The sequence below is a fragment of the Pan troglodytes genome, chromosome 3 (genome assembly GCF_028858775.2).
Source record: "Pan troglodytes isolate AG18354 chromosome 3, NHGRI_mPanTro3-v2.0_pri, whole genome shotgun sequence".
In the NCBI taxonomy this organism is placed as follows: domain Eukaryota; kingdom Metazoa; phylum Chordata; class Mammalia; order Primates; family Hominidae; genus Pan; species Pan troglodytes.
The window spans coordinates 184,391,223-184,416,859 of record NC_072401.2 but is presented as its reverse complement, the minus strand read 5'-3'; the positions used below and the strand labels follow the sequence as shown (position 1 = coordinate 184,416,859).

The following is a 25,637-nucleotide window of genomic DNA, read 5'->3' as shown; positions in this document are numbered from 1 at the left end:
CCTGGTTAGTAAGTTACTGCACTACAGTTAATTCGCCAGAAGAGTAAATTAGACCATTCAGGGAAATTGGCATTAATCTGAGATAAACTGTCTGATAATAGTTTTTTCAATAGCCTCAGTAAAATAAACCAAAAAGTAATGAATGAAGATAGATATAGGAAATAACACTTTATTTTAAAATTCAGCTCACAGAAAGATTTGCTAGTTACAGGCAAATAGCAAATAGGCCTCTACGTAGTGAGTCAACAGATATCGATGAGCTATGAACACACATGTTCCTTATGGCAGCAATAACCACCAAATGTTGGGGCTTTCCAGGTTATGAATAGATTAGTATTCTATTGTGTTTTCAATCAGGCCAACAGTAAAGTTTCTATTTCTAAATATAAGTCCCTTGGGACTAATCATAGTGGGTTCTCTCTACTACTTAAGGAGCTCATGCAATCAAAAGATTAGAGATTTCAGTTGTTTGGTTCTTTTTAGAATACCTGCATGCTCCTACTTTACTGGTATTTTATTACAAATGCTTAGCATTTCTTAGTGATAATTGTTCTGTATCTCACTGAATTCATCAAATGTAGAATTATAGAAGAAAATAACTTTTTATTAGCTCCTGTGATACATGTAAATGGAACTGCCCTATCAGAACCACTGCAACACATGATATATGCAGTTTAGTATGGTGCCATCATAGTCTACCGACTGAATAAGTCAAGTCACCTAGAGGAAAAACAAACAAGTCGGCTTAGTATTTAACTACCTGGCTGATGTGCATGCTGGTGTCACAAGTTAAAGGTCTGGCTGAAGTCAAATCGTTAGAGCCCAGAAGAGTTGATATGATTCCATTTTGGTCAACTTTCCTAATCATGGTTCCATCAACAAAGTAGATTAATCCATTCTTATCAACTGCCATTCCTGTATTTGAGAGAAGCAAGTATTACTAATTTTTCAAAAATGGTTACTTTTGTTAACTATTAGGCCCATTATTAAGCTCAATTATTTAACCCCAGTGACAACATGGGTGACAGGTAGCAGGTAGGACTGCAGATTGCAAACACATTAGAAAAAAACCAACATAGGCATTTATAATACAAATAAATTAAAAATTCAGTAAGGAGGCAGGGCATGGTGGCTCACGCCTGCAATCCTAGCACTTTGGGAGGCTGAGGCAGGCGGACTGCCTGAGCTCAGGAGTTCGAGACCAGCCTGGGCAACACGGTGAAACCCTGTCTCTACTAAAAAACACACAAAAAAACTGGGTGTGGCAGTGTGAGCCTGTAGTCCCAGCTATTCGGGAGGCTGAGGCAGAAGAATGGCTTGAACCCGGGAGGCGGAGGTTGCAGTGAGCCGAGATTGCACCATTGCACTCCAGCCTGGGCGACAGAGCGAGACTCCGTCTCAAAAAAAAAAAAAAAAAAATTCAGTAGGGAAATAATCCAATTTTGTCAGAATCCCCTGTGAGTATATGTATCACACAGGTAATACCTGAATGTTTCAAATATAAATTATAATGATTATATAATGTTGTGGTCTATAAATTACAGAACCAGTTTCAAATTCCATTCCAGCTCACTTACAGTAACCGTATCCTTCTAACAAAATAGATCTAAGCCAAGGTTAGTGTTTTGTTGACCCCGTTACAATGAAATTTTCTATTATGAATAATTCAGTACAGATACTTTTTTCCAGTCCTTGTTCACATAATAGTCAGCAGCTACCATGAAAAAAATAAAGGCCCCAAACCAAAAAACATTGTATTGAGTGCCATAATACATGAGCAGGGAATCATTCCTGCCTGGTTTAAAAGCCTTTATCACGTAGAATTTTTTAGCCCTTGTTACCTCCAAAAATTCCTCTCAGCAAGGATTTTTTCCCATGGCATAGAAACAAAAGTTTAACAGCTCTCCAAAGAGGGTGAGGGCTCACAGGGTTGCTTAGTGATGGGTTTTAAAGAAGCCTGGGACTCATTCATGACAAAGAAATTCCAGGACTATGAAAGAATTTGGATACTTCCTTGAAGTTGAACAGGATGTGGCCTGAATTATATAGAGTAGTTGCTTCATTCTTTGAAGAGCTGATACAATGGTATGATAATGAAAAATGCCAAGAACCTAGTATTTACTGTAAAACCAAGTTAGGATTCTAGCAGTTTCATGCTACATGGCTTTTAAAAACCCTAGATGTGAAACAGCTTTCCAGAACACCGTCAAAGGTAAAAAGTTAGACTCAGCATTAAACATGACTAGGCACTAAATGGATTTTCTACCCTTTTTTTTTTTTTTAAATAAATAAAAAGAAATCCTCAAATCGGCAACTGCCGGTACCTTTGGGACTCATGAGTGTGGCTTCCACGGCCTTCCCTCCATCCCCACATCTCGCCTCGTCAAACGGAAGGCACTGCTCCCCTGTCCCTGCGACGACTTCTGCATTTTTAGTCAAGTCTTTTGCCCCCGTAAGTGACTTTGGGCGATAAATTCTGCGGGTGTTTGTGTCAGAAACGTACAAATCTCCTGTGACTGGATCCGTTGCAAGGTAGTATCTATGAGCTGGGTTGCTGCTGTGAAAAGGATCATACATAAACATCAAAGGGAGTTACTCCTAATACACAGAGGGAAATTAAAAGCAAAATAAAACAGATCATGAGAAACTGATTATAGTCTGGAATCCATGATCAAAGATTAGACATGAATAGTACTGTCTATTTAATAATGACTCAAAAGAATGTGCTCACAGGTAGCATTTCTCTGATATTACCGTTTGCCTTCCTTGCCTGACGCTGAGGATTCAACAATTTACTAGCAGTCATCTTCAAAAATATTACCTTTAAAAGGCAATATGTGTCTACCCTAAAACAAAGAAGCAAATTGTCTAAATCTTTTGTGCTCAATGCAAAGCCATTAAAAAACTGCCCCTGAATGAGGGACATAAAGTTTATTCCAGGGGAAGCATGTCTCCATCAAATTCTCCAGTGAAGTACAATATACTACTGATTCCACTCATACCTCGCCATAGGGTATTATCCTTTCAAACTAAAAACCCTCCCCCTGAAGAAATGTACCACTGTATCTGTCTTGGTTGCTCTATCATAATCCAGAAAAGTGCCAGTGTCTGTCCTATGGGGTTAAATATTAAAATGAGGTCATTCAAGTGTACGGGGGAGTCTTAGTTGGTGGCCTGTGGCAGTGAGCTAGGATGCTGGATCCTTCAGTTTTCTTTCCAAAGTTTGTATACTGAGCTGCTCTGAAACCTGTCTATGAATGTAGTGACATACAAAATGTAGTGCCTCAGTTTTATAAATATAAAGAAATGCAAATGTAAAACATTTTATGTCCCATTACTTGTAAAAAATGGTAAGCCCAACACTGTTAAGGAGGGGACAAATTATGACGTATCATTGGAATTAAAAAGTTAATATCCTTACAAACACTCAATGCCACATTCTTAAAATTAATGTAATCTTGTACATGTGCAAAGATTGTCTTCTGAACAAAAACCTGAAAAATAATTTAAATGATTTGGTGTCTCAACCAAGACGTCAACATGATGGGAATTATCAAACTCCATGTATCTTTTGATGACGAACTTAGTTATACTAATTAATTCTCATTCTCTCTCTTCCTCTCCCTCTTTCCACATACAGCCACGAACACACACACACACAGTTACATGCTTGTTTCCATTTATTTTATTTGTGAACATCTAAAATATTTAGAATAAACCTACCTATACGAATATTTTTATTCTAATAGTGATGCAGTAGTCTCCTCATTACCAATGAGGTTAGGTTCTAATAAAACAATTTTCACTACTTGATGATTTTCCGTCTAAGTGCTGAATAGTTGTACTTTATCATTCCTGTAAGAGATTCTATTCTTAAAATTGTTTAAGTGTTTCTCACGTTGTTAGAGGAGGCCAGCAGATCACACATGGAGTCTGTAGAGGCCTTGTGGAGCTCTGAAGAGCTCTTAGGCTGTGATGTTAGTATACAGAGAAATACAAAGACATACAAAGGCTTGAGCTTTGTATGTCCTTCAGCTTTGGGATCTCCTTTCCAGCCTTTGAGTGACAAAAGACAGACTAGGGCAAGACATCTTAGAGTGTGTAAATGTGTGTGAAATGGTAAAAAGTAAGATGAACTCAGAAAGATGCAAGTCATTGTGCAAGAAAAACATTTCAGAACAACTGGGTTATGCCAAGTGATCAACTTGCTGTGCTAAGTGTTATGATATCATTTTCCTAAGTTGATGCCTACAATCTTAATGCAGCAACACATATTGCATCCCTTAATGTGGCAGCTTATTACTTTGTAAGAAGTGAAGAGTTACATATCAATATAACATTCAGAGCAATTTTAGAGGTTTTTTTTTTTCCTTTCTATAAACAGTCTAATGTTGACACAGCTGGTCTTTCAGGTATATATAATTGGTGACAGAGTTGCAACTCCACCAAGCTGAGTCTACTTTGAAAGACATGACATTGGAGAGGCCCCTCTAGTCTTTCCTACCTCCCTGATTATACAGTTAACTGTGACTAGCTGTGTACATGGTATGCATACACTCATGTGTATACATAACACACATACTTTTTTTTCTTCTCAGTTGTACATCTTTTGAGTATGAACTCTGTACCCGATTGCCTGGGTTTAAGTCCTAACTTCATTACTAACACTAAATGTATGATCTGGGCATGTTGCCTAACTTATCTGTGCCTCAGGTTCCTTACCTGTAAAGGTGGTGATAATAATACATATTTCACAGGATGCTGGGAGGATTACACGAACTATATATGTAAGATCCTTAGAACAGGGCCTAGCGCATACTACATACTCACTAAGAATTAACCGTCCTTATACTCGCTTTTGTCCTGTCTCTTCCTACAGTGCAATGTCTTTTGCCTTATAACCTTAGAAAGTGCAGGAATACAATAATTAACTAAAGTATGAGTTGTTTCTGAAAATATTAAAAGAAAAAAACTGATTAGGTTTAAACTTGGTTTAGGTTTAGGTTTGTTAAACCTAAACTTGGTTAGGTTTAAATTTGTTTTTTTACTTCTGCTGTTATAACAGCAGTTTATAATATCCTAAACTATTAAAATAATGAAGACTCAATATACCCACTTTAAATTGTTTAGAGAGTAATGATGAACAATGATGATTCATTCATGGTAAATGAATCATGCACACTTCCTCAGGATGCCCTCATTTTGAGAAAAAACAAACAAACAGATTATTGAGGTGGCAGCTTCAGTGGTGGTGGCATCCTCTTTAGCTATGGGACGTGAGTTTTCTTGGTGCAAAAACGAATGGACATTCAAGTGATAAGCTTTGCCTTTATTGTCATCAGTTTTATCCTCGTGGGGAAGTAAAGAGAGAATGCCCAAAGTGGTGCTTATATTTGCTTATTACCTGTCCTGAAGCATCTCCTTCCTAGAAGACATAGAAATTTCTCCATCAAGCAACAAATGTCAATGGCTTTAAAAATGTCTGATAAATGAAAGCTGTACTTTTGGACACAACTCTATTGTCCAGAAGAACAAATGTGGGGGAGTCTACGTGGCCCTAGAGAAGAGAATTAGCCTCTGGAAATATTCCCACAGGATGGTAGGAAATGAGAACTTGACAAATTCCCAGCAGCGCAGGCTAGGATGGCAAATTAGAGCTGGTTGTTAGATGCTGGTCTCTCCTAAATGAAAAGAGGGATCAGCATGGAAGTACTAAAAGGAAAAAAAGTGAGTCTGGATATTTCTAGTTGACAGACTGGTGGCAGTGAAGCTCTGAATCATATGCCATAGGACTGGGATTCAAGGTCACCTAATTTAAGCATAGAGAGTTGACAGTGTGAGCTCGTGCTTGCTTTCCAACTTTCTGAAAAGCCAAAGCACTGAAGAGGCGGGTGTGTGGGTACAACGAATGGTGAATTTTTAGGTCAGTAATCTATCTACTGTGAAAACGTGAGGCTACCACGACGGAAGCGGCTGCAGCCAGCAGCTGGAGCACAGGGATTTTCAAAATGCTTGGTTTTGGGAAATCTCTGCTTAGTGGAAGCACAGCAGCATTCTCATGTGATTGACTGAGATTTCACTATTTCAGAAAGGTTTGAAATATTACAATTTTGACTAATAGCAAAACCAAGGAAACCGAGATCAAGTTAAGAACCTTTAGTATATTACACCTTGATTCTTAACTCATCCTGAATTGCCTAGATCATCACAATTATCAAGACATCTTCTCTAGTCTCATTCAATTAGACACAGATCCAGTGGTAAGTGCAGGCTGGATTTGCTCATTTATTCTGTCATAATTCAACCTTCTTAGACTAGAGAAATATTCACAAAGAACAAGCCAGAGAACAGATATTATTAGCACTTCTATCTTCTGAGTTGGAAACTGTGTCACAGCCTTTAGAACACAAGACATTTGAAGAAGCATAACAAACTATATTCACATATAAAAGTAAAACAGCTTCTTTTATGGTAACCAAAAGACTGTTTAGAATATTGCAAGCAGGGACTTGGGGTGTGATATTTCCATGCCTGCTTGATTTTTAAATATTAAGTCAATAAGGAGTGCTGAATAAAACTTTTATAATTTGGTATCTACACTTTAATGGATTCAAATTCACAGACTTATGATTGACACTTTCTTTGATCCTTTAATTGGTAATATAAAATTCACAAAGTTGATTTTTAGTTCTACATGTTTAAGTGCCCTTTGGCTGGTATTAGTTAATTAATGTAATTTTTAAATTTTGGAATGTGTGAGAATTGGAACAAGGATGAGGTAAAACTTACTACATATTAAAGGGGTTCCTTAGCAAACTAATACTATAAACATCAGAGTAGGAAATGTTTGGTATATCTAAAAGAAAGACATTTTTAAAGAATTGTAGCAGCTTCTATGTATGTAAAAAGTTTAATATGTTGATCAGTAATATTTATACCTATTCATTAAAGTATAGCTAAGAATTTTTATTTCAGGTAATATCCTGGTGGTGCTTATTAGTTTGATATAACAGAACACTCTCTGAATTTTAAAATAAGACAATGTGTTTTTATACTAATTTTTATTCAATATTTTTATTATTCCCCCATTAGTCCAACTAATGAGACTGTTTACAGTATATGAAATATAGAAGAGGATAAAAAGTGTGCATTTTTATATTTTAATCATTAACAACTGGCAATACCATTCCTTTTGTAGATTTAGACACACTTTTCAATTTCTTTTTCTTCCTATGACCTGTTCCTAAGCCTCTCATGACTCATGCTGCCCAAGAAAGCGAGGATAAGGAGCACGCCAGGAAGGATCTTATTAACCAGGAAAGGGAAGGTAATGATAGGCAGGTACACAGGAAGAAGCATCTGAAAAGAACTTTAATTTTTTAAGCTAAAGGAAGAAGTTCCAATGAACTAAAATATGTTGACTTTGCTAGGTCAATTTTATTACTTACTAAGCAGATGGAATCCCTATTTTATCAATGACATGATCATGTTTGATGATTTGGGCTCAAAGACCTTACACATTCTCTACATCTTCCTCTTTCTTATCACTTAGACAAAGACTCTCCATTCTCTCCTTCCCTTTATTTTATCGCTTGGCTTCCTTCACTGCTAACCATCCTATTTTAGGTATCTAGCATCTCAAGCTGCAACAGCTTTCTAATTGATCTGATGTTCAATCATTTTGAACTCTGACACCAAATTACTCTTCCTAAAAGGCCACTTTGAGTGTGCCACTTGTTCAGGATCCTAAAATGGGTCCCCACTGTCTCAGGTATCCTATAGGAGAGAATAATTCCTTAGAGCACTCAAGGCCCCAAGCAATCTGACCCTCCCCTGCCTTTCTGCCTGTATCTCTCGTGATTACCACCATGAACCCCCTGTTCCATTCAGGTGGGTCTGATGACTCTCAGAACATGTCTTGCTCAGCTCTCCCCCAGTCCCCAGTAACTTTACTTGCTTTCTCTATTTCTTCATGACTGCCCTCTTTTCTTCTTGCTGTTCTATTTAAGCAGACTTCATTTTTAGACCTAGCTCAAATATCAGCCCTTCCAGAAAATGTTTCCTTACCATAGTGTCATCTCCCAGTAATCTCTTCCTTCACAGAACTATTCTCACATTTGAAACCACGGACCACGGGTATGATTAAGTGTCAAAGAATGAAACTGATAATGTTATTTAAGGTGTCACATATATACCTTGTCTCCTCTGCTAGATTGTGAGTTCTGAGAGGAGGTACTTTGTCTTATATTATTATTTTTCAAAGTGCCTAACACACGGTAACTGATCAGTTAACGCTGATTGATTTCATATAATTAAATATCCATATAAAACCCAAAAAGTGTACTCTTCATGCATGGCACATAAAGGAAATGCAGAAGCACAAATGTAGTTAGGATGATGGACAGAGGAGAAGGATTATGGAGGATCATGAGAGAGGGATTACAATAGTATCACTGCCAAACACCAGGAGTTAGTACAAAATGAATTTCTACTGTTAATAAAGATGTAACTCTAACCTCATAGATTTTTTTTTTTCCAGAGGGAGAGATTATGGCTTTAAATAACAGGTAAAATGATTGTGAAATAAGTCTTGCTTTTTGCATACCCAGGGAATGAGCCCCTAGAGTCTTGGCCATTGGGACACAGGAAAACCGGCTGTGTGGTGCCGTGGAAAGAACATATTTTTAGAGTGGTTTAACCGTCTGCTACCCATTTCTTAGATATGTATTTTGGGGAAGATACATAACCTCCTGGAGCCTCTACTACGTCACCTATAACCCTGAGGGATTGCTGTGTGGATCTGCAATAACAGATATAAAATATCTGGCACCATGCCCGGCATGGAATAGGCCCGCTTGTTAAAAGGTAGCTGCTTTGATAGTTTTTTCTGTATTGCCTCCAGCATTTTCACATTTACTTGGTGTGCAACCTGTCTGTCTTTCCTCTTTTCTCCACAGCTACCAAGAAAACAAGACCAGAAAGTTTTTGAAATTCTACTGTGGTTTCTAAGAGCAGAGCTTTGCACGCTCAGTATCCTGGGGAGATGAAATGTTGATTTTAGCATGTGACTGAGCTATCAGCTGCAAGTATAAGATCAATAGGGGATCTCAGGAAAAGATCATGGGGCCAGGTTTGGTCACCCTGATATGCGACAGCTATCCATCTTTCAGTAGAACTTTGGTTTTTGTTTGCTAGTTGTCAATCACTACACAACAATTTAAAGGGGTTATGTTGACTTATTCATCTAAAAGACCTCACATAAAATATTATTAATGTTTCTATCTGATATCATTTCATTAGATATTTTAATGACAAACTAGATCTAGCATGTCTAACCTGTCTAGCTTTTTGCCAGCTTTACTTTAAAACACTGGTTTCCTCCGCCTTTTTTTTTTCTATCCTGAGCAAAGTTTTTCAATCAAATGTGTCCATACAAGTCTTTATTGTATCTTCTGCAGCTACGTGTACACAGAAAGCGGAACATGAAACACTTCTGAGTCTATATATTTGCTTCAACTATATTCGTCCTTCACTTTGAAGAAAGTCATTTCCTCCATAATAATGGCAATGAAAACATTACTTCTTAAATCTAGTAATTCTCCCAACTTAGGAAAATATAAACTATAGGCAAAGAGGAATTTACGGGAAGCTAATAATTAAGCTTCAGTTTTGGGGCCTCTCACTCTGCCAAGCCACATGTTCACATAATCGTATGTTTTAAAAAATTTGCCAAGGTAAAATATTTCTAGATTCTTTTTCTTAAACAGTCTCCAATAAAACCCAACCTGTCAGGGGTTTTCTTGGAACCAGGCAGGCCTTCTCAAACCTCCTTACTGTGCTTCAGGTTTCATTCTGTTCAACATGGCTTAGATTGTGTCGGTCAATAACTAATGCTTGGAAATCATTTTGTTATAGAGAGATATTCCTTATACTTTTTTGTAATGAAATTTATTTTATGAACCAACTGAAAAAGATTTCTCAAATTATATCACGTAAATAACTCGCAATATATTGTATAATAATTGTTCAATTAAGCACTTTTAATTCCTTCGATGATCTGTGATACTGAGTTTCCTCTCTCATGATGAAATATTCTTAGAAAACAATTTCAGAGGGTCACATTGAAATGTAAAAAGGATATTTGAAAATATACAATAACCTTAAGGTAAGATGCTTACCTATGTCTAAAATCTTTATTTCTTGGTGGAAGCAGATAAAAAAAGGTAAAAAAAAAAAAAAAAAAAAAAAAAAAAAAAAAAAAAAAGAAAGCACAGTTAGAAAAGCCTTCTAAAATATAATGAGTTGAATTCTGAGATTTTAATTATTTGTATGGAAAATTGCCAACTTGGCAGAAATGATACTGGAAATGAATTCTGTAGTCTAGGGCTTACCAAATAACTTACAGAATAGAATGATTTGAAAATCACACTTAAATGAACAAAGCAAAGACAATATGTTACTTTTACTATTGGCATTATGGCTAATGGATTAACCCAACCTGAAGATCCAATATTCTAGTTAAAAGTTGTAGCCTTAGTCCATTTAATATCAGGTCCTGAAGTCACAGGAAAATACTTTATGCCTTAATTTCAACCACTGTGAAATAAAAGAGCTACACCTATGTCACAGGGTTATTCTAAAGAAAGCGAAAGAGATTTCAGAATCATAGATCTAGCCTTTTAGAGCACAGAAAATTCACTGAAATCCGTAAGATATTTGATATATTGGGTGACTTTATGCTCTTTAATACACTTATGGGACAATTTATATGTGTTATGCTTCTCTTAACTTTAAGCAAGAATTTGACTTCTTTCTGGGGGAGATTTTAAACCTTGGGATGGTATTTTTCTATGAATAAATTAGTACATCAGACTCAACCTTTTTTTTTTAAAGAGGCACGTTTAGCTTTGGTTAAAAGCCCAAATTTAGGAAAGACGTACCTTAGTTCTAAGACACTTGTTACATTTCCAGAAGGGAATATCCGCCGCACATAGTTGAAATCGCCTACGTACAGACTGCCGTCGATCCCACAAGCTAGCGCCACTGGGGCCAGTAACTTGTTACCATCAGCTTGACCATTGCAACTGGGGCAGGAAATGCTGCGCCTTCGCCCATTGCCCATGATGCTACTCACGACTGGAGGCTGCTGGGAGATGAACTGGTTTTCCCCGTTTCCCTTGTACAGTATACCTAGAAGAAATAAAGTGCATTGTTTTTCTTATGATGAAAAAGTGTAAAGATGAAAAGCAAACATGTTCATGATTGTTTTAACTATAATTCAATGCCTATCAGGTCTGGATTAAGACATTCTTATTTGAAGCTCCATTGGAATGAATTGTATTCAACTACCTAGTGTAAAATATTACACGATAAAGTCCATAGGATATACACCAAAAGTGCTGTCTACTGTGAACTGAAATCATGTCTGGTGAAAGGAACAAAAGACTGAGAAGAATTAAAACCCCAATTCTTAACATCAGTGATGATCAGTCATGGCTATACACTGGAATGGCCTGGGGAGTTGCCAAAAAATATTAATGCCTGGTTCTCACCCAGAGAGATGGTGGTTTAATTTGTCTGAGGTGCAGCCTTAGCCCTGAAATTTAGAAAAACTCTCCAGATGATCTTAACGTGCAACCAGGTTTGAGAACAGGCTCTACATAATGTTCTTTAGGGAATAACAAGTTTGCCTCATTGTTAATCAATATTGAAAATATTCAATTAATAAAAATGTGAACCAGGAATACAAATTTCTTTTGAATTTATAATTTTCTTTAAAGTTAACAAACTTTGTGGAAAACAAAGGTAGAAAATAGACATCAAGCTCCAAAGCTGTAATGATAATACAGGCTTATTTTAACTCTACCTATCCTGTCAAAGACTATTCCTGCGTACACTCTCATCCGATAGGAGAATGCATATACATGCGGTTATTCAAAATGTCGAACATAACAAAAACTGTTGTAGAAGGCCAATGTATTATTTAAAGTGAATTCTGCTTTAAGGCATGGAAGTGCCAATAATTCTATCAAGACAAAATGCCAGTCTGCTCTTTTATGGTCTTCAGTGAAAATCTGAGAAAAGTTTCCAAATGAATATTAAATATTTTCATGGTTAGAAATTAGATTTGAGTTGAGATTGTAATTTTATTGCTTTTGCCATTGCTATATACAGATCAGTGGCTCCAGTTTGGCATGATGCACACGGGGTAGTCAGCTGCTATTGTTCCATGCATAGTTTATGACACTTCTCAATGTGTTATCATCTGTATACACCACCTGCTGCTTTGACTTTAGAGCGGCATATATTCTATTTATTGAATGTTCTATGTTCCAAAGCAGTTCTCAGAGATAATGGCCCTACTTCTTAGCAGATACACTGTTGAAAGAATAATCCCACGAAAGTACAATCAGGAAACTTGAGAAAGTGCTTTTTCCCCCACTTCGGGATAATTTTAAAGTGAAGAAGAAATTAGAATAATTATGTTCTCCTTATAACTCAGCACATTTTAGGTGCATTCTGTGATTACTTTTTTAATGCTTTGCTATTTGGGTGATGTAATAATCATAGAAAATTTACATAAAGAAATCAGGGAAAATAAAACAGGTTTATTCAAATTTAAGAAAAATAAGCTAAATAAGGCTGGATCATAACAAGAGGTGAAATGCATTTTGCCTTGAATATTCAAAGAATGCATTAGTGATATCTAAGATTCTTCTTTCTGTGATTACGTTAGTTGATAATTATGGAGCTATAATTTCCTATAAGAGCCAGTTGTGTAATTTTCATCAGAAGAATCCTACAAGTCAGACTACTGCTCTACAACATCTGATTTATTCAGTCATTACTTTGAACGATTGGCCCTTCCTGCTTCTTCTCTATGATGACAGAACAGAAAGATGAACATGAGAATATTTATTTCCATGTTTCAGGGCGCCTGCACGAATAACTGTCAGCATCTACGTTTCCGTATTCTCTTCTTCCTTCATGTCTTTCTATAGCTCATCCACCTTGTCATGACTACAAATCCCTTTGTTTATTCAATTAGACACATGTCACTTTGGAAAGCCACTACTTGTCAAAATGTTCTTGGATAAAATTCTAAACTGCAATCTGTTCACCCTGTGGCTGAGGTTATCTCACATTTAAAAATAACACATATTTTCTTTTATTTATTTATTTTTGAGATGGAGTCTTGCTCTGTCGCCCAGGCTGGAGTGCAGTGGCACAATCTTGGCTCACTGCAACCTCCGTCTCCCTGGCTCAAGTGATTCTCCTGCCTCAGCCTCCTGAGTAGCTGGGATTACAGGCGCCCACTACCATGCCTGGCTAATTTTTGTATTTTTAGTAGACACGGGGTTCCACCATGTTGCCAGGCTGGTCTGGAACTCCTGATCTCAAATGATCTGCCCACCTCAGCCTCCCAAAGTGCTGGGATTACAGGTGTGAGCCACCGTGCTCGGCCTAAATATATTTTATAATTTAGAACTTTTTTTTTGAGGACAGCATTTTGGAAAGTTCGGTTTTTACATCTGCCCTGGTATTTTAATAGAAGTTACCCATATGTTATTCTGGTTTAGAATATGTGTGTATTTATATTATACATACACAGAACATCTACACATTTCTGAATCCTCCTGAATATAATATCGTGTGTTGTATCACACAGTGGTGAATTACAGAGGCATGGGCTTTTCCGGAGCTACAGAGATGCCTGTAGTTTTCCTATTGATTCGTAATCTCTTGAGTGAAATCCTGTAGCTAACTGGTTATGAACTTTACCCTATACTCTCATCATAACTAAATGGCATCTAGAGACGTTTGCCCTAGTTTTGTTTGTAGAGGGCTTCTGAAGGAATACAGAAATATGTTCAAACTGTGTGAAATATAATTTTACACAATTTCATCAAGAGCAGCTACTAGCATGTTTGCCATATGGCTTCGCATTTTAAAAGACCATGATTGAACCTTGTGCTACTAATATAACAGAATGAAACTACTACTGCTTCAGACACCACTGATGAGTTAAGAGAGGCTCTGAGAGAACACTGGAGTCCCCTGCTTAGTCAGGAGTCCCACCTTTTCAATGTGTGCTGCATGTGGCACTAGTTATCCGCTCTGCTTAATTCGGGGTGCAAACTGAACTGCATCCTGATGTCCAGGACGTAACTGGAAGGGGTGTAGAGCTTAATATACTGCTATAAAATAGTGAAGCAGGGAAGGGTTTTTCTGCTTTTTTGTTTGTTTTTCCTTACTACTGGTTTTCTCAGACTATTATTTCCTGGAGGGAAGGCACTAGCATTTTCTTCCTTTTTTGTTTTTTGAGACGGAGTCTCACTCTGTCACTCAGGCTGGAGTGCAGTGGCACGATCTTAGCTCACTGGAACCTCTGCCTCCTGGGTTCCAGAGATTCTCCCACCTCAGCCTCCCGAGTTGCTGGGACTACAGGTGCGTACCACCACACATGGCTAATTTTTGTATATTTTGTAGAGACAGAGTTTTATCATGTTGGCCAGGCTGGTCTCAAACTCCTGACGTCAAGTGATCCACCTGCCTTGGCCTCCCGAAGTGCTGAGATTACAGGCATAAGCCACTGCATCAGGCCCAGCATGAGCATTTTCAAGTAATGGTCTGAAAACTACTTTATTCTGTATATATTTGGAAGGTTAAAATGCACTCTCTCTGACACTCACACACAAAAAAATTGTTTTAAGCAGGAATGAACACTGAAGCAACATTAATCTGAAAAAGTGACCATTAACTATAAACATTTAATTGTATTACATGGTCAGGTCAACATTCTGAACCTTCCAAAAACCTCTGCAAAGTCAAGAGTTAGATTATTTTGCTGAGACTGTGACTTTTTTCTCTGGCTATCAGTAAAAGTAGAGTACTAGCATGATATGGTGTAGGACAGGATGCTAAAGTATAATAGATTAACTTACAGTCCTGCTTTTCCAGCAAAGCACCCTTCAGGTTGTCTGAGATGCAGCTAGTATGTGGGCAAAATGTTGGAAACACAGTCTAGACAACAGAATTGTGTTTCATATAAATAATATTCTTGATGAGATTAAGCTGGTCATATTTTGCAAATACTCCTCTTTTGGTCTGCGGCATTTGAAACATGTTTCTTCGGAGCATATTCACTAGCACATTATCAGGTCTACTCCTAGGAACGCTTTTGATTCTTGCTTTTTTCTCAGATTATTCATTTTTTTCCCCTAATATTCACCAAGTCAAGTAACAATATATGTGACCCCATTTGAGTGGCAGAATGTTTTATTTCCCCAATAGTCTGAGAAGAACTGGAAAAAAAAAATCTAGATACTCAGAATAATTACCCGAGAATTAAAATCTACTAAAAATATTTTGGTGAAGTCACATGATTTTTTTTCTTTATTTTAAAAACAAATACCCCCTCCCTCCATTTTTGGTAAACCTTTCTAAAGTACTTTGGCTCACACTCACTGACTCACTGTAGAATGAGACACTCTAGGTGAATCTGTGCTGACGACTCCCACTCAGAGATCTTCCATTACAACACCAAAGTCAGTCTTTCACATTCTAATGGGAAAATCATTTTGGCGATCAATTCATGAACATTTTAAAGTATATTAAGGAAGTATTATACAGTTCCCACTTTAGGCTTTTATAATCTTTAAAAATTCACCTTTATTTTTTTCTGCCATTTCTAATCCTACAGCATGGATAGCATAAAATGTTGCTACAATCTCATGAGTTGCAAAGTGGGCAACATTAGCTATCTCTGAACAATACATTACAACATCAGTTATCTATGAACAAGAGCTTACCGTTCTGTACATCCAGCACGTGATGTTTATCTAATGTCCAGCCACCCATGTTGGACGCATCCAATTCATAGCCCTGCAGAATGGCAGTCCTCTTTTCCCACAGAGTCAGGTCCAAACACGACTCATACTCATATCCAACTGACACTGGAATCCAAACAAATCACAGCTCATCTTTCCAACGACTGGGGGAAATGCAATTTATTTTCTTACTTGGAAAAAACTGCCTTTTTCACATCTGTGTTCTGAGACTGTATTTCCACTTATTTATGAGCAGTTTATTTTTTAATTTAAGACGATTTCACCAAAGATTTTTTTTTTTAAAAAAAGATCTCCAAATATTATTTTCCACTGATTTAATAGAAAATGAGTGTTTTTTTCCCCATACCACCCCTTCATGAGGGGTTCACAGCACAAAATAAAGTCCAGATTGGGCAGCTGGTTAAGTAATTAGATCAGTCAGTCTCAAACAGTGATTAGATAACAACTAAAAATAACGTTTGCCATCTGAATAATTAGAACTCTTTAGTTTTCACTCAAGAGTGTTAAATTATGGAAAATATTTATGATAAGTAAGGTTCAATGGAACAAAAAAGCTAGCCAGATTATGACATTATGTTGACATATTATTATCAGAAATAAACAAACTAGCAGTAATATGAATAAACCACAGATGAAAAGCTTTCCAGAGTTCACAATGAAACAGGGATTTTAAAATTGAGAAAAAATGAAAGGAGAAGTGGCAATTACTGGATTGATTTGAACTAATTCAAATCCAAATTACCTATTAATTTCAGAGTACAATGTTCTATTTTAAGGTAAATACTAATTAAAACAAAAACATATCATTCTTTAGTTTTTTATGTTCTGAGCTTGAGCTTGAAGCTATACTATATACCTATTCTCTTTCTCTCTGTCTGTCTCTCAACATGTCACACTTTGATTGCACTGTCCAGTCATTCAATAAAACAACTGGTTTGATTATCCTTTCATTGAATGAACCGGCCGTTCTAGTGAAAACAGCTGATGTAATTCATGGACACAAATGTCTGCTATCCTGTTAAACATCAGTATGCATTGAAACTACATTAGTGTTAGACACAGAAAACAAAAACAAATAAGGAAATCCAGGGAGGTAAAGTTATAAAGAGAAGAAGAAAATGGAAAAAGAAAGGGACAAAATAAGGAAAGAAACATGGGGGGAAAAGGATGTGACAAGCTGAAACCTCATTCACAGAATCCCTCTACAACATAATTTCAGCCAGAAAAGGCTGGTATTTTCTTCTTCTTGCCACATGGAGTACATTCCTTTTCCCACGGTAGATCTAAACCAGCCAAGGTATAATATCCCTAGGACAACCTTATTCTCTTTATATTCTGTTTATCCACTGACTTCCCTGGGTTACAATTAATTTATGATAGTTCTGGCTTTGAGAAAAACTTCACTGCAGCAAAGATTTATATGGAACTTACCAACAGCTTCAGACAGACCATAGACTTTCTGATTATATGCATCTGTTTTATCCCATATGAAAGTATAGGCCAAGTTTGGTGAGGCAGGAAACCACTTTTGGAAGAGTCTTCCTACTACAGCTACCATCAGATGAACCTTCATTAAATTAAATGGAATAATAGACTGGGTCATGGTGATCTTGAGAACTGACTTATACCCTGCAGCTCTGGAACTCAAGTAGGAGAGTTTCAAATCTGTTCCTGGAATTGTAGTTTCCTCGTGGAGGACCTAAGTTTGAATAAAGCAGAAGTTTCAAACTGTGATCACGTATGACGATTAGATAAAATATATTTATGTAGCACATATTCACTATATTTGTGAATAGTGACTCTCTGTGTCTTAGTCTACTTACTCATAAAGACAATGTGCTTATTTTAGCTGCTTTAGAGCAACTAAAATAAAACACGAAAGAATCACTATTCACAAATATGCATTTGAGCTGTTATCTTATTCAATAATTAAAAATAACTCTGCTGCCAGCCCAAAAGCCTCTTGTCATTTATTCTGAGTTAATCATACCTCGGGTGCTACTCTTCATACGGGAAACACTGTGACTGCTCCATCAGGCTGACATGCACTGACTTGTTAGTGCAGTAGTCACAGTGGATTCTCACTAACCCATCTTTCACCCCATCACCCTGGAGAATTAGAGCAGACATTTGTAAGATGGTTAGCTCAGAACAGGGATGCAGTCTAGGCCAAAGATCTGGCCTGTGCCAGCTGGCTCATTTAGGGACTAAACCAATACCTACAGCCTCATCAGCTGGCTGGTCACAGCCTATAAAGACAGTAAGGATAACAAAAAACACCCAGTCGTTTGGGTTAGATTGTAGCAAATTCCATATCCATGTTGAGAGGTAATGTAATAATAGCACATTGTCATAATTAAAGATTGAGCTCCAACTTACCATGGATTTTTGATATGATGGTAAATTAGCTAATATTTTAAAGCTCCATACAATTTATCCTAGAGAGCAACTAATATGTTATTAAATGCACATAGAACATATCAATTCACACTTTTTTATTTGAAACTGGACTGTAAAAATGAATATAATTATGTGCATAAGAATTATCTCCTTTACAAATTAAAAAAAATTATACTCTTAACCCCATAGATTACCAGTCAGTGTAACTAGCTCAATGAATGCTGACAATATTTATATTAAGAAATGCAAAATACATTATGCCAAAACATTACTTATTTTGAAAAATGTATTTTAGGCAGCATATACAATTTTTCTAAAGAGTTCAGATTCTCTTTACCAATGCTCCTGTTAGTTTGGTGAATAAGAACAGCTCTTCATAGGCTTTCTACATAGGCTGTAAGTGCAAGGCTATCTGTGTTCAAGAACGTGCACCAGGAACTCACTACTTTCTCCACGAAGAATTAAACAGCACTCTCAAAGGCTTCCTTATATTGCCCTATCAAGATTCACTATTCAGACAGAAAGGGCTGCCTTTTCATGTTGGAAAGATCTTAGAATAGTGATTCAGTGTTCAGCAATGTTTCCCCTTTCCCCACCACCTCCACATAGAACAGTTAAAGATGATGTCTATCTGCCACCTCCAAACTTTAATAACTTCAGTAAAACCCTCCAAGACCCCTTGTACTGAGGGTGGAGCTGTCAGCTTCAATATAAACAATCACACAGTTGGAAGCAGCATGAATGAATGGACGAAGGCAGCTTCCATTCTGGCCTGTCAGTCAGTGTTGGCATGAAGAGGGACGCGATGTGGTACAGTACAGTACAGTAAGAGGCATTTCTAACGTAGATACACGAATTTATTACCATTGGAGTTTTCCTTCAAACATGCTGACTGAATTCAGCCACAAAACGGTCTTAAGCAAAATAGTTTACAAACATATAGAAACTTTTTAGACCCAGGGAAACCATTAAATTTAAGATTGAGGGTACTTTTGTAAGACTGTAGGTTGTTAGGGTGAATGGTTTAAAGATAACTCATTGTTCTCCCATAATCAGTGAAATATCAAGGAGTTAGTTTGAAAAATAGATTCTGTGACTCCAGAACGACCCTGATAACATGTGATTTAACCCTAAAGCTCATCATTTGCTTCCTCTTATTTTCAAAATAATTTCCGATACATTTGACAGGTTTTCCATGAGTAAGGGACTCTCTTACGAATATTATATGTATTTCCTGTGACCTTCCAGAAGCTGCCTATTTCAAAATATCATGTGTTGTACTTGATTTTAATATCTGTAATTTTGTTCATTAAAGCATGTTTCTCTGATGTAATTTAACTTGACCATGTTATTTTGCATTAGTACGAAAAGTAAATCCAGCCAAAGTGGGAAAATAAACCATCAGGCCTACTCTTGCCAGCTGCGTGAGCTGTAAATCCTATTCCTGATCCCGTTAAACATTCGGTTAGGAACCATGTCCTGCCAATTCTATCTTCCAGTCCCTGTCTAATGTGTTCCCTCTTCTTCATTTCCACTACCATTGTGATTGCGAGGCCCTCTCCATCTGAGCCCTGGATACGCATGGATATACACTTCACAAGAACAGCCTGTTCACTCATTTCTCTTTTCTATCAATATCTTCTGCGCTTCTTTCAAGTGCGTTTTGCCACTTGAGTTAACTTTAGAGAAATGCTGAAAAAACTCCACTGGGGTCTTGGTTCCGCATCACCTAAAGAATTCAAGGTCTCCACTAGATTGCTTCTCAGGGCCATTCATCAGCTGGCCCCGGGGTCATCTTCTGCCTCCTTCCCCATTGTCCCCTCTACAACATGACTTGTTTTTGCCACTCCACTGTTGCTTACACATCTTCAATCTGAAACGTGCTTTCCTCCCTCTCCAGCCTAATCCTTGTTTCAGCCCAAACTCCTCAGTGATTCCTTCTTTGGCTTACTTAGGAATTGACCTCTCCTTTGAACTTGTATCATTCTTCATTAAAATCTTTATCGCATTTAGAATGGCAGGACGCACGTCTTCTTTTTATCCTAGTAAAGTACCTTGTACATAGTAGGCTCTCAGTAAATTTTTAGGAAATATTTGCCTACCGCATGAATGAATGAATGAATGAATGGAGAAAAGACTCCAGGTATTCATGGAATTGTTGACTATCTGAAACCCATTTTCATGTCCTAGTTTGCTAGAAATTTGGCACCTACAGACAGATACTGACTCTAGGTAAAGTCTATTTTGGGACTGACTACGAAGTTTAGAGTTCCTGCAAGATGGGCCTGGGGAGGAAGTATTACATTGATTGAGGTTACAATGAATAACTTCTTAAAAGTTTCAGCTCAAAGTTGGCTTTTGACCGTTTTACAATGAATCCCTGAGGTGTTGCTATTGCAACATCTTTGCCTGTCAGCCTTTTTGACTTTTTGTTATCCTAGACCTTTCTGGCTCACCTCTTGTAGTCTCTATCTGTACTCCCTCCCTAGGTTTATGCTTTATATTTATATGCGAATGACTCCCAAATTTACCTCTTTAGTTTCAACCTCTTCCCTGGACTCCACTCTTCCATGTCTGCTTCTACCTCCAAAGACTTTTGTCCAAGCCACCATAATTTCTCCTGTGGACAACTGAGGTTGCCTCCTAACTGGTCTCCTTGTTTCCACCCTTGCCCAATATACAATATTCTCAGCATAGAAATTCCTTAAAGGAGGAAATCAGTGACTGTCATTGCTCTGCTTAAACACCTTCAATGGCTTCCAATTCTCAAAGAGTTATCTTTGCCATGGTCTTCAATGGCTTGTGATTTATTCACTGCCGCCTTCACTCCAGCTGTGCCTGCTGTCCTTTTTGCCACTCCTTGAACAAGCCAAGAATCCCCTTCTATTTTCAGGGCTTATTCTTTTACTTTCTTAAAGTTTGTGCTGAAATGTCACCTTATTGAAGAGATTTTCTCAAACTATACTACGTAAGATCATACCTCTATCCACTGTCCCCTGCTTTATTATTTTTTGATAAGTCTCATCGCAACCTGACATATTTCTTGTTGACTGCCTCTCTCCACTCATGAGTTGGGAAGCTCAGTTAGAGCAGGTACCTCATCTGAGTGGTTTACTGCTTTGTTCTCACATAACAGCGCCTGCTACAGAACGGGTGTTCAAGAAATATCGGGAGAATGAATACGACAAAGCTGCTATGTGCTAGAGTACTTTAATGACCACAGATTTTTCCTTACCTCTTTACGAATACAGTCTATTATGATTATATATATATTTTTGAGACAGGGTCTCACTCCCAGCACCCAGGCTGGAGTGCAGTGGCACTCATGGCTCATGCAGCCTTGACCTCTCTGGGCTGAAGTGATCCTCCCACCTCTGCATCCTGAGTAGCTAGGACTACAGGTGCACGCCACCACGCCTGGCTAATTTTTTGTATATTTTGTAGAGACAGGGTTTTGTCATGTTGCCCAGGTTGGTCTCAAATTCCTGGGCTCGATCCATCCTCCTGCCTTGGCCTCCCAAAGTGCCGGAATTATAGTAGTGAGCCACGCCGCCTGGCAAAATCCATTATTATTACACCTAACATCCTACTTTTAAGATCTGAAAGTTATTTCTAACTGGAAACATGTGGGACGGAACACAATCCTCAGCTATTTCAGTAGATGAAACGAATGGGGAATGCATGGCTATTTCTTAAAAAGTTATATTAATGAATATTTTCTGTCAAAACTACCTTTTCCAAAACACTTTTTACTGACAACAATAATTAAACAGTAAGTTATTGAGGCTAACAGCCATGTGCAATAGTGAGTGGTGTCAGTAGCACTTGGTACAATGTCAGTCAAGCTGTCAGGTACATTTAGGCACTAAAGTTTTTTTTCAATAAATAAATAAATGAACAAAGACATTATTAGTGATTGAGTTTAAGCTACAGTTTCATTTGACTATTATTAATAAATATATAAGGTATATCCTGAAGAAAAAGTATTTTGTTTGAGTAGATCTTTAAGAAATAACTAGAAAGGCCGGGTGCGGTGGCTCACACCTGTAATGCCAGCACTTTGGGAGGTCAAGGTGGGCGGATCATGAGGTCAGGAGATCGAGACCATCCTGGCTAACATGATGAAACCCTGCCTCTACTAAAAATACAAAAAATTAGCTTGGCTTGGTGGCAGTCGCCTGTAGTCTCAGCTACTCAGGAGTCTGAGGCGGGAAAATGGCGTGAACCCGGGAGGTGGAGCTTGCAGTGAGCCGAGATCGTGCCACTGCACTCCAGCCTGGGCGACAGAGCGAGACTCCGTCTCAAAAAAAAAAAAAAGAAAAAAGAAATAACTAGATATCCTACTATAACAATGTCTACTCTAGGACACACACACACACACACACACACACACACACACACCAACACCCACTATATATTCATTCTATAGAATTATTTAAAGATAGCACTGGAATTCTATAATCCGTGGTTTTTTTTGGTTTTGTTTTTGTCTTTTTTTGAGACAGGGTCTCACTGTGTCACCCAGGCTGGAGTGCAGTAGTGTGTGATCTCGGCTCACTGCAACCTCTGCCTCCTGGGTTCAAGCGATTCTCCTGCTTCAGCCTCCCAAGTAGCTGGGACTACAGGTGCCCATCACCATGCCCGGCTAATTTTTTTTGTATTTTTAGTACAGATGGGGTTTCACTATGTTGGCCAGGCTGGTCTTGAACTCCTGACCTCATGATCTGCCCACCTCGGCCTCCCAAAGCGCTGGGATTACAGGCGTGAGCCACTGTGCCCGGACTCTATAACCTATTTTTAAGATTCTCTGGCAAAACATGATCTGAAGATCCTGTATTTACAAGTACTGCCTGTGAGAATATTTTACCTGTGTTTCGGGAATGATGGGACTGTCTTCAGGAGAAGATCTGAAAAAGGTGGATAAAGGTGATGACACAATGATGGGATTTGGCCTCACGAATCCACTCAGATCACAGCTGGGAATGTCATTCTCTTCTTTCTTCATGACTAGGGTATCCATCACATAAAAGACATTCCATGGAATCCACACAGTATGATACTGGGTGAGGAATGGGGATCGTTCAAATACCAAAGTTAGAGAGGCCCCACCATTTGCCACCAAGTCAAACCTAAGAAAGAACAAGGTATGCTTAGTGAATTGTCTGGATCCCACATAACTACCAATACACACTTCCTTAAGTTAATATGCTTTATAAAGAAAATCAACTTTTTCTCCCAACTTTTATATGAAATATTTTCAGATCTATGGGAATATTCCAAGAGTTATACAATAAATACTCATGTGTCCTATGTGTATTCACCAAGTTCACCAATTTTTTTTTCCAAATTTGCTTTCCATTGATTCTTTTCTCGGAACCATCTGAGCTCAAGTTATAGACATTATAAAATATTACCCCTAAAGATTTCAACATACATCTGCTGAGACAAAGAGCGTTCTCCTACAAAACTACAGTATTACCATGCCTTAGAAAATAAAATCAACTTTTGAAGAAGTATGTGAGTATATGACTTTAAATCTCTGCCATATGTACTGTCACAAGTTTGTAGAGTCTAAAAAGTTGCTGCATTTCCATATTTAAAAGGACAGTCAAACATGACAGTGGTACAGGAAGGTCTACTTTTTATATTTCAAATCCTTCAGAGATAGTGTGATGGGACTAACTCACATTCCGTCCTGGCGGGTAATAGTATATCCATATTCTGGGTAATGGAAAAACGAGACATTTACTCCAATAAGTGGAGTTCCATCAGCCGTCAGTACTTGGCCTCTGATGACAGACGCAAGGCTGTTGGAAAAGCAGAAGAATGAGAATGAACATCTGGCTTTTTAGGCCAACATTATCATGATTTATAGATAATTCAACCTAAGGATAAAATAACACTATGCTATGCAATCCATCGTTATTCACAAAAATCAGACCTGAAATACTCCCAAGACAATGTCCCTTTTAATTCAGTGTAACGCATATTCTCTAAAGGGCTTGTGTTTATCCTGGGTTTTAATTTGTGGCAATCTGTTTTTTGGAGTGTTATCAAGACTAATAATTTAGAGATGAATTTTTAAAATGATAAACTCTGTGCTTTTTTCATAAGTCATATATATGGTGCTCACATGAAGAAAAGTAGACTTTCCAATTAATTCTGAGGCAATCAGTAAATCTTCAGGGACCAAGAAGTATAAGATTTAAGGGGGCGATAAGGAACATTTGTACAGCAACTTTGAATCAACTGCTGGCTATAACTGCATTAATGCTGTTAAATTACTGCAGACCCAGGAGTTCTGGTGTAAATCATCTTCTTTTGCTCAGTGAGACACAAGACACCTGCTTTCACTTACTGCTTTACTTTCAGGTCATTACTGCTCTGCAAAGCACCAGTCAAACAGCTTATGCAATCTTACTGCCATGCCGTCAGCAGTTCCATTACATTCATTCATAATTTATATTATTTAGTGAGCTCAGCTAAAAAAAAAAAGTGCACTTCTGTTCTGCCTTTTGGGGTCTTTTCACTGCTTCTTTTGAAACATTTCCAACTGTGCTAACAAAATCAACTAGTTAAATGAAGATTTATTGACTCTTTAATATAATGTCCTGTTATGTCTCAGGTACTGAAATTGACAAAGTATGTGACCTGTGTCAAAAATGCTTGAAATACAAAGTTTGGTGAAGAATCTGCAGAAAGAGGAAAAACTGTATTTAAAAAACAGCACTTTCCTCAGGTTCACAGTCATGAGTATTTCACATAAGTGTATGTAACTGTTGATAACATCATTACAAATCTACATACGGAAAAGAAGCATTAACCTCTTATTGAAAGGACTTTCTCCAGGTATAACATGGGTGCTATCAGATCCTATAAGGAAACTGATTCGATCATAAAAGGATTTGGCAGCTTGCTGAGAAGGCGATTGAAGGCTTTGGCTAATGATGTCCTGAGGATCCGGCAGGCCCCGACAATAGGGCTGATTCTGGCAGGAACTCTGTAGGCAGCAATCGGGATCCATGCAGTCAATGAGTCCATCTGTAGAGAGAAATGTTCCCCAGTAAGAGAATTTTCCTTTTGATGCCATAATGTAGAATCAGTTTTGTTTCTTGACTGTTTTTTTTTCACATCAAGTGATTTCCCCCGACTATCTGACAGTAATTTCTATGAGGCATACGTTTTGAAACCAGAAGAAATAGAAATACAATAGTCATATGCCACATAATGACAGACCATATATAAAAGAGTGGTCCCATAGATAATAATGCTGTATTTTTACGTACCTTTTCTAGGTTTAGATACACAAATACCACTGTGTTACAACTGCCTCAGTATTCAGTAGAGTAACGTGCTGTACAGATGGGTAGCCTAGGAGTGCAGTAG

The 25,637-nt window shown here is 37.7% G+C and overlaps 1 protein-coding gene across 36 annotated transcripts in view; it reads right to left on the bottom strand.

Moving 5' to 3' along the window:
* The window catches only part of TENM3 (teneurin transmembrane protein 3), a 2,732,592-nt gene that overhangs the window by 46,358 nt on the left and 2,660,597 nt on the right, over positions 1-25,637 (bottom strand). For 19 of the 36 annotated variants that reach the window (XM_054683934.2, XM_054683939.2, XM_054683944.1 and 16 more), the window contains 9 exons: positions 25,076-25,292; positions 23,939-24,058; positions 23,119-23,380; positions 17,283-17,550; positions 15,813-15,956; positions 10,941-11,190; positions 10,179-10,199; positions 2,325-2,557; positions 761-915 (listed from right to left, as the gene is read on the bottom strand). In XM_054683934.2, coding sequence (XP_054539909.1) covers positions 761-915; positions 2,325-2,557; positions 10,179-10,199; positions 10,941-11,190; positions 15,813-15,956; positions 17,283-17,550; positions 23,119-23,380; positions 23,939-24,058; positions 25,076-25,292 — 1,670 coding nt within the window. The remainder of the gene's footprint in view (positions 1-760; positions 916-2,324; positions 2,558-10,178; positions 10,200-10,940; positions 11,191-15,812; positions 15,957-17,282; positions 17,551-23,118; positions 23,381-23,938; positions 24,059-25,075; positions 25,293-25,637) is intronic. The other 17 variants (XM_054683942.2, XM_054683949.2, XM_009448610.5 and 14 more) reach the window with 3 other exon arrangements.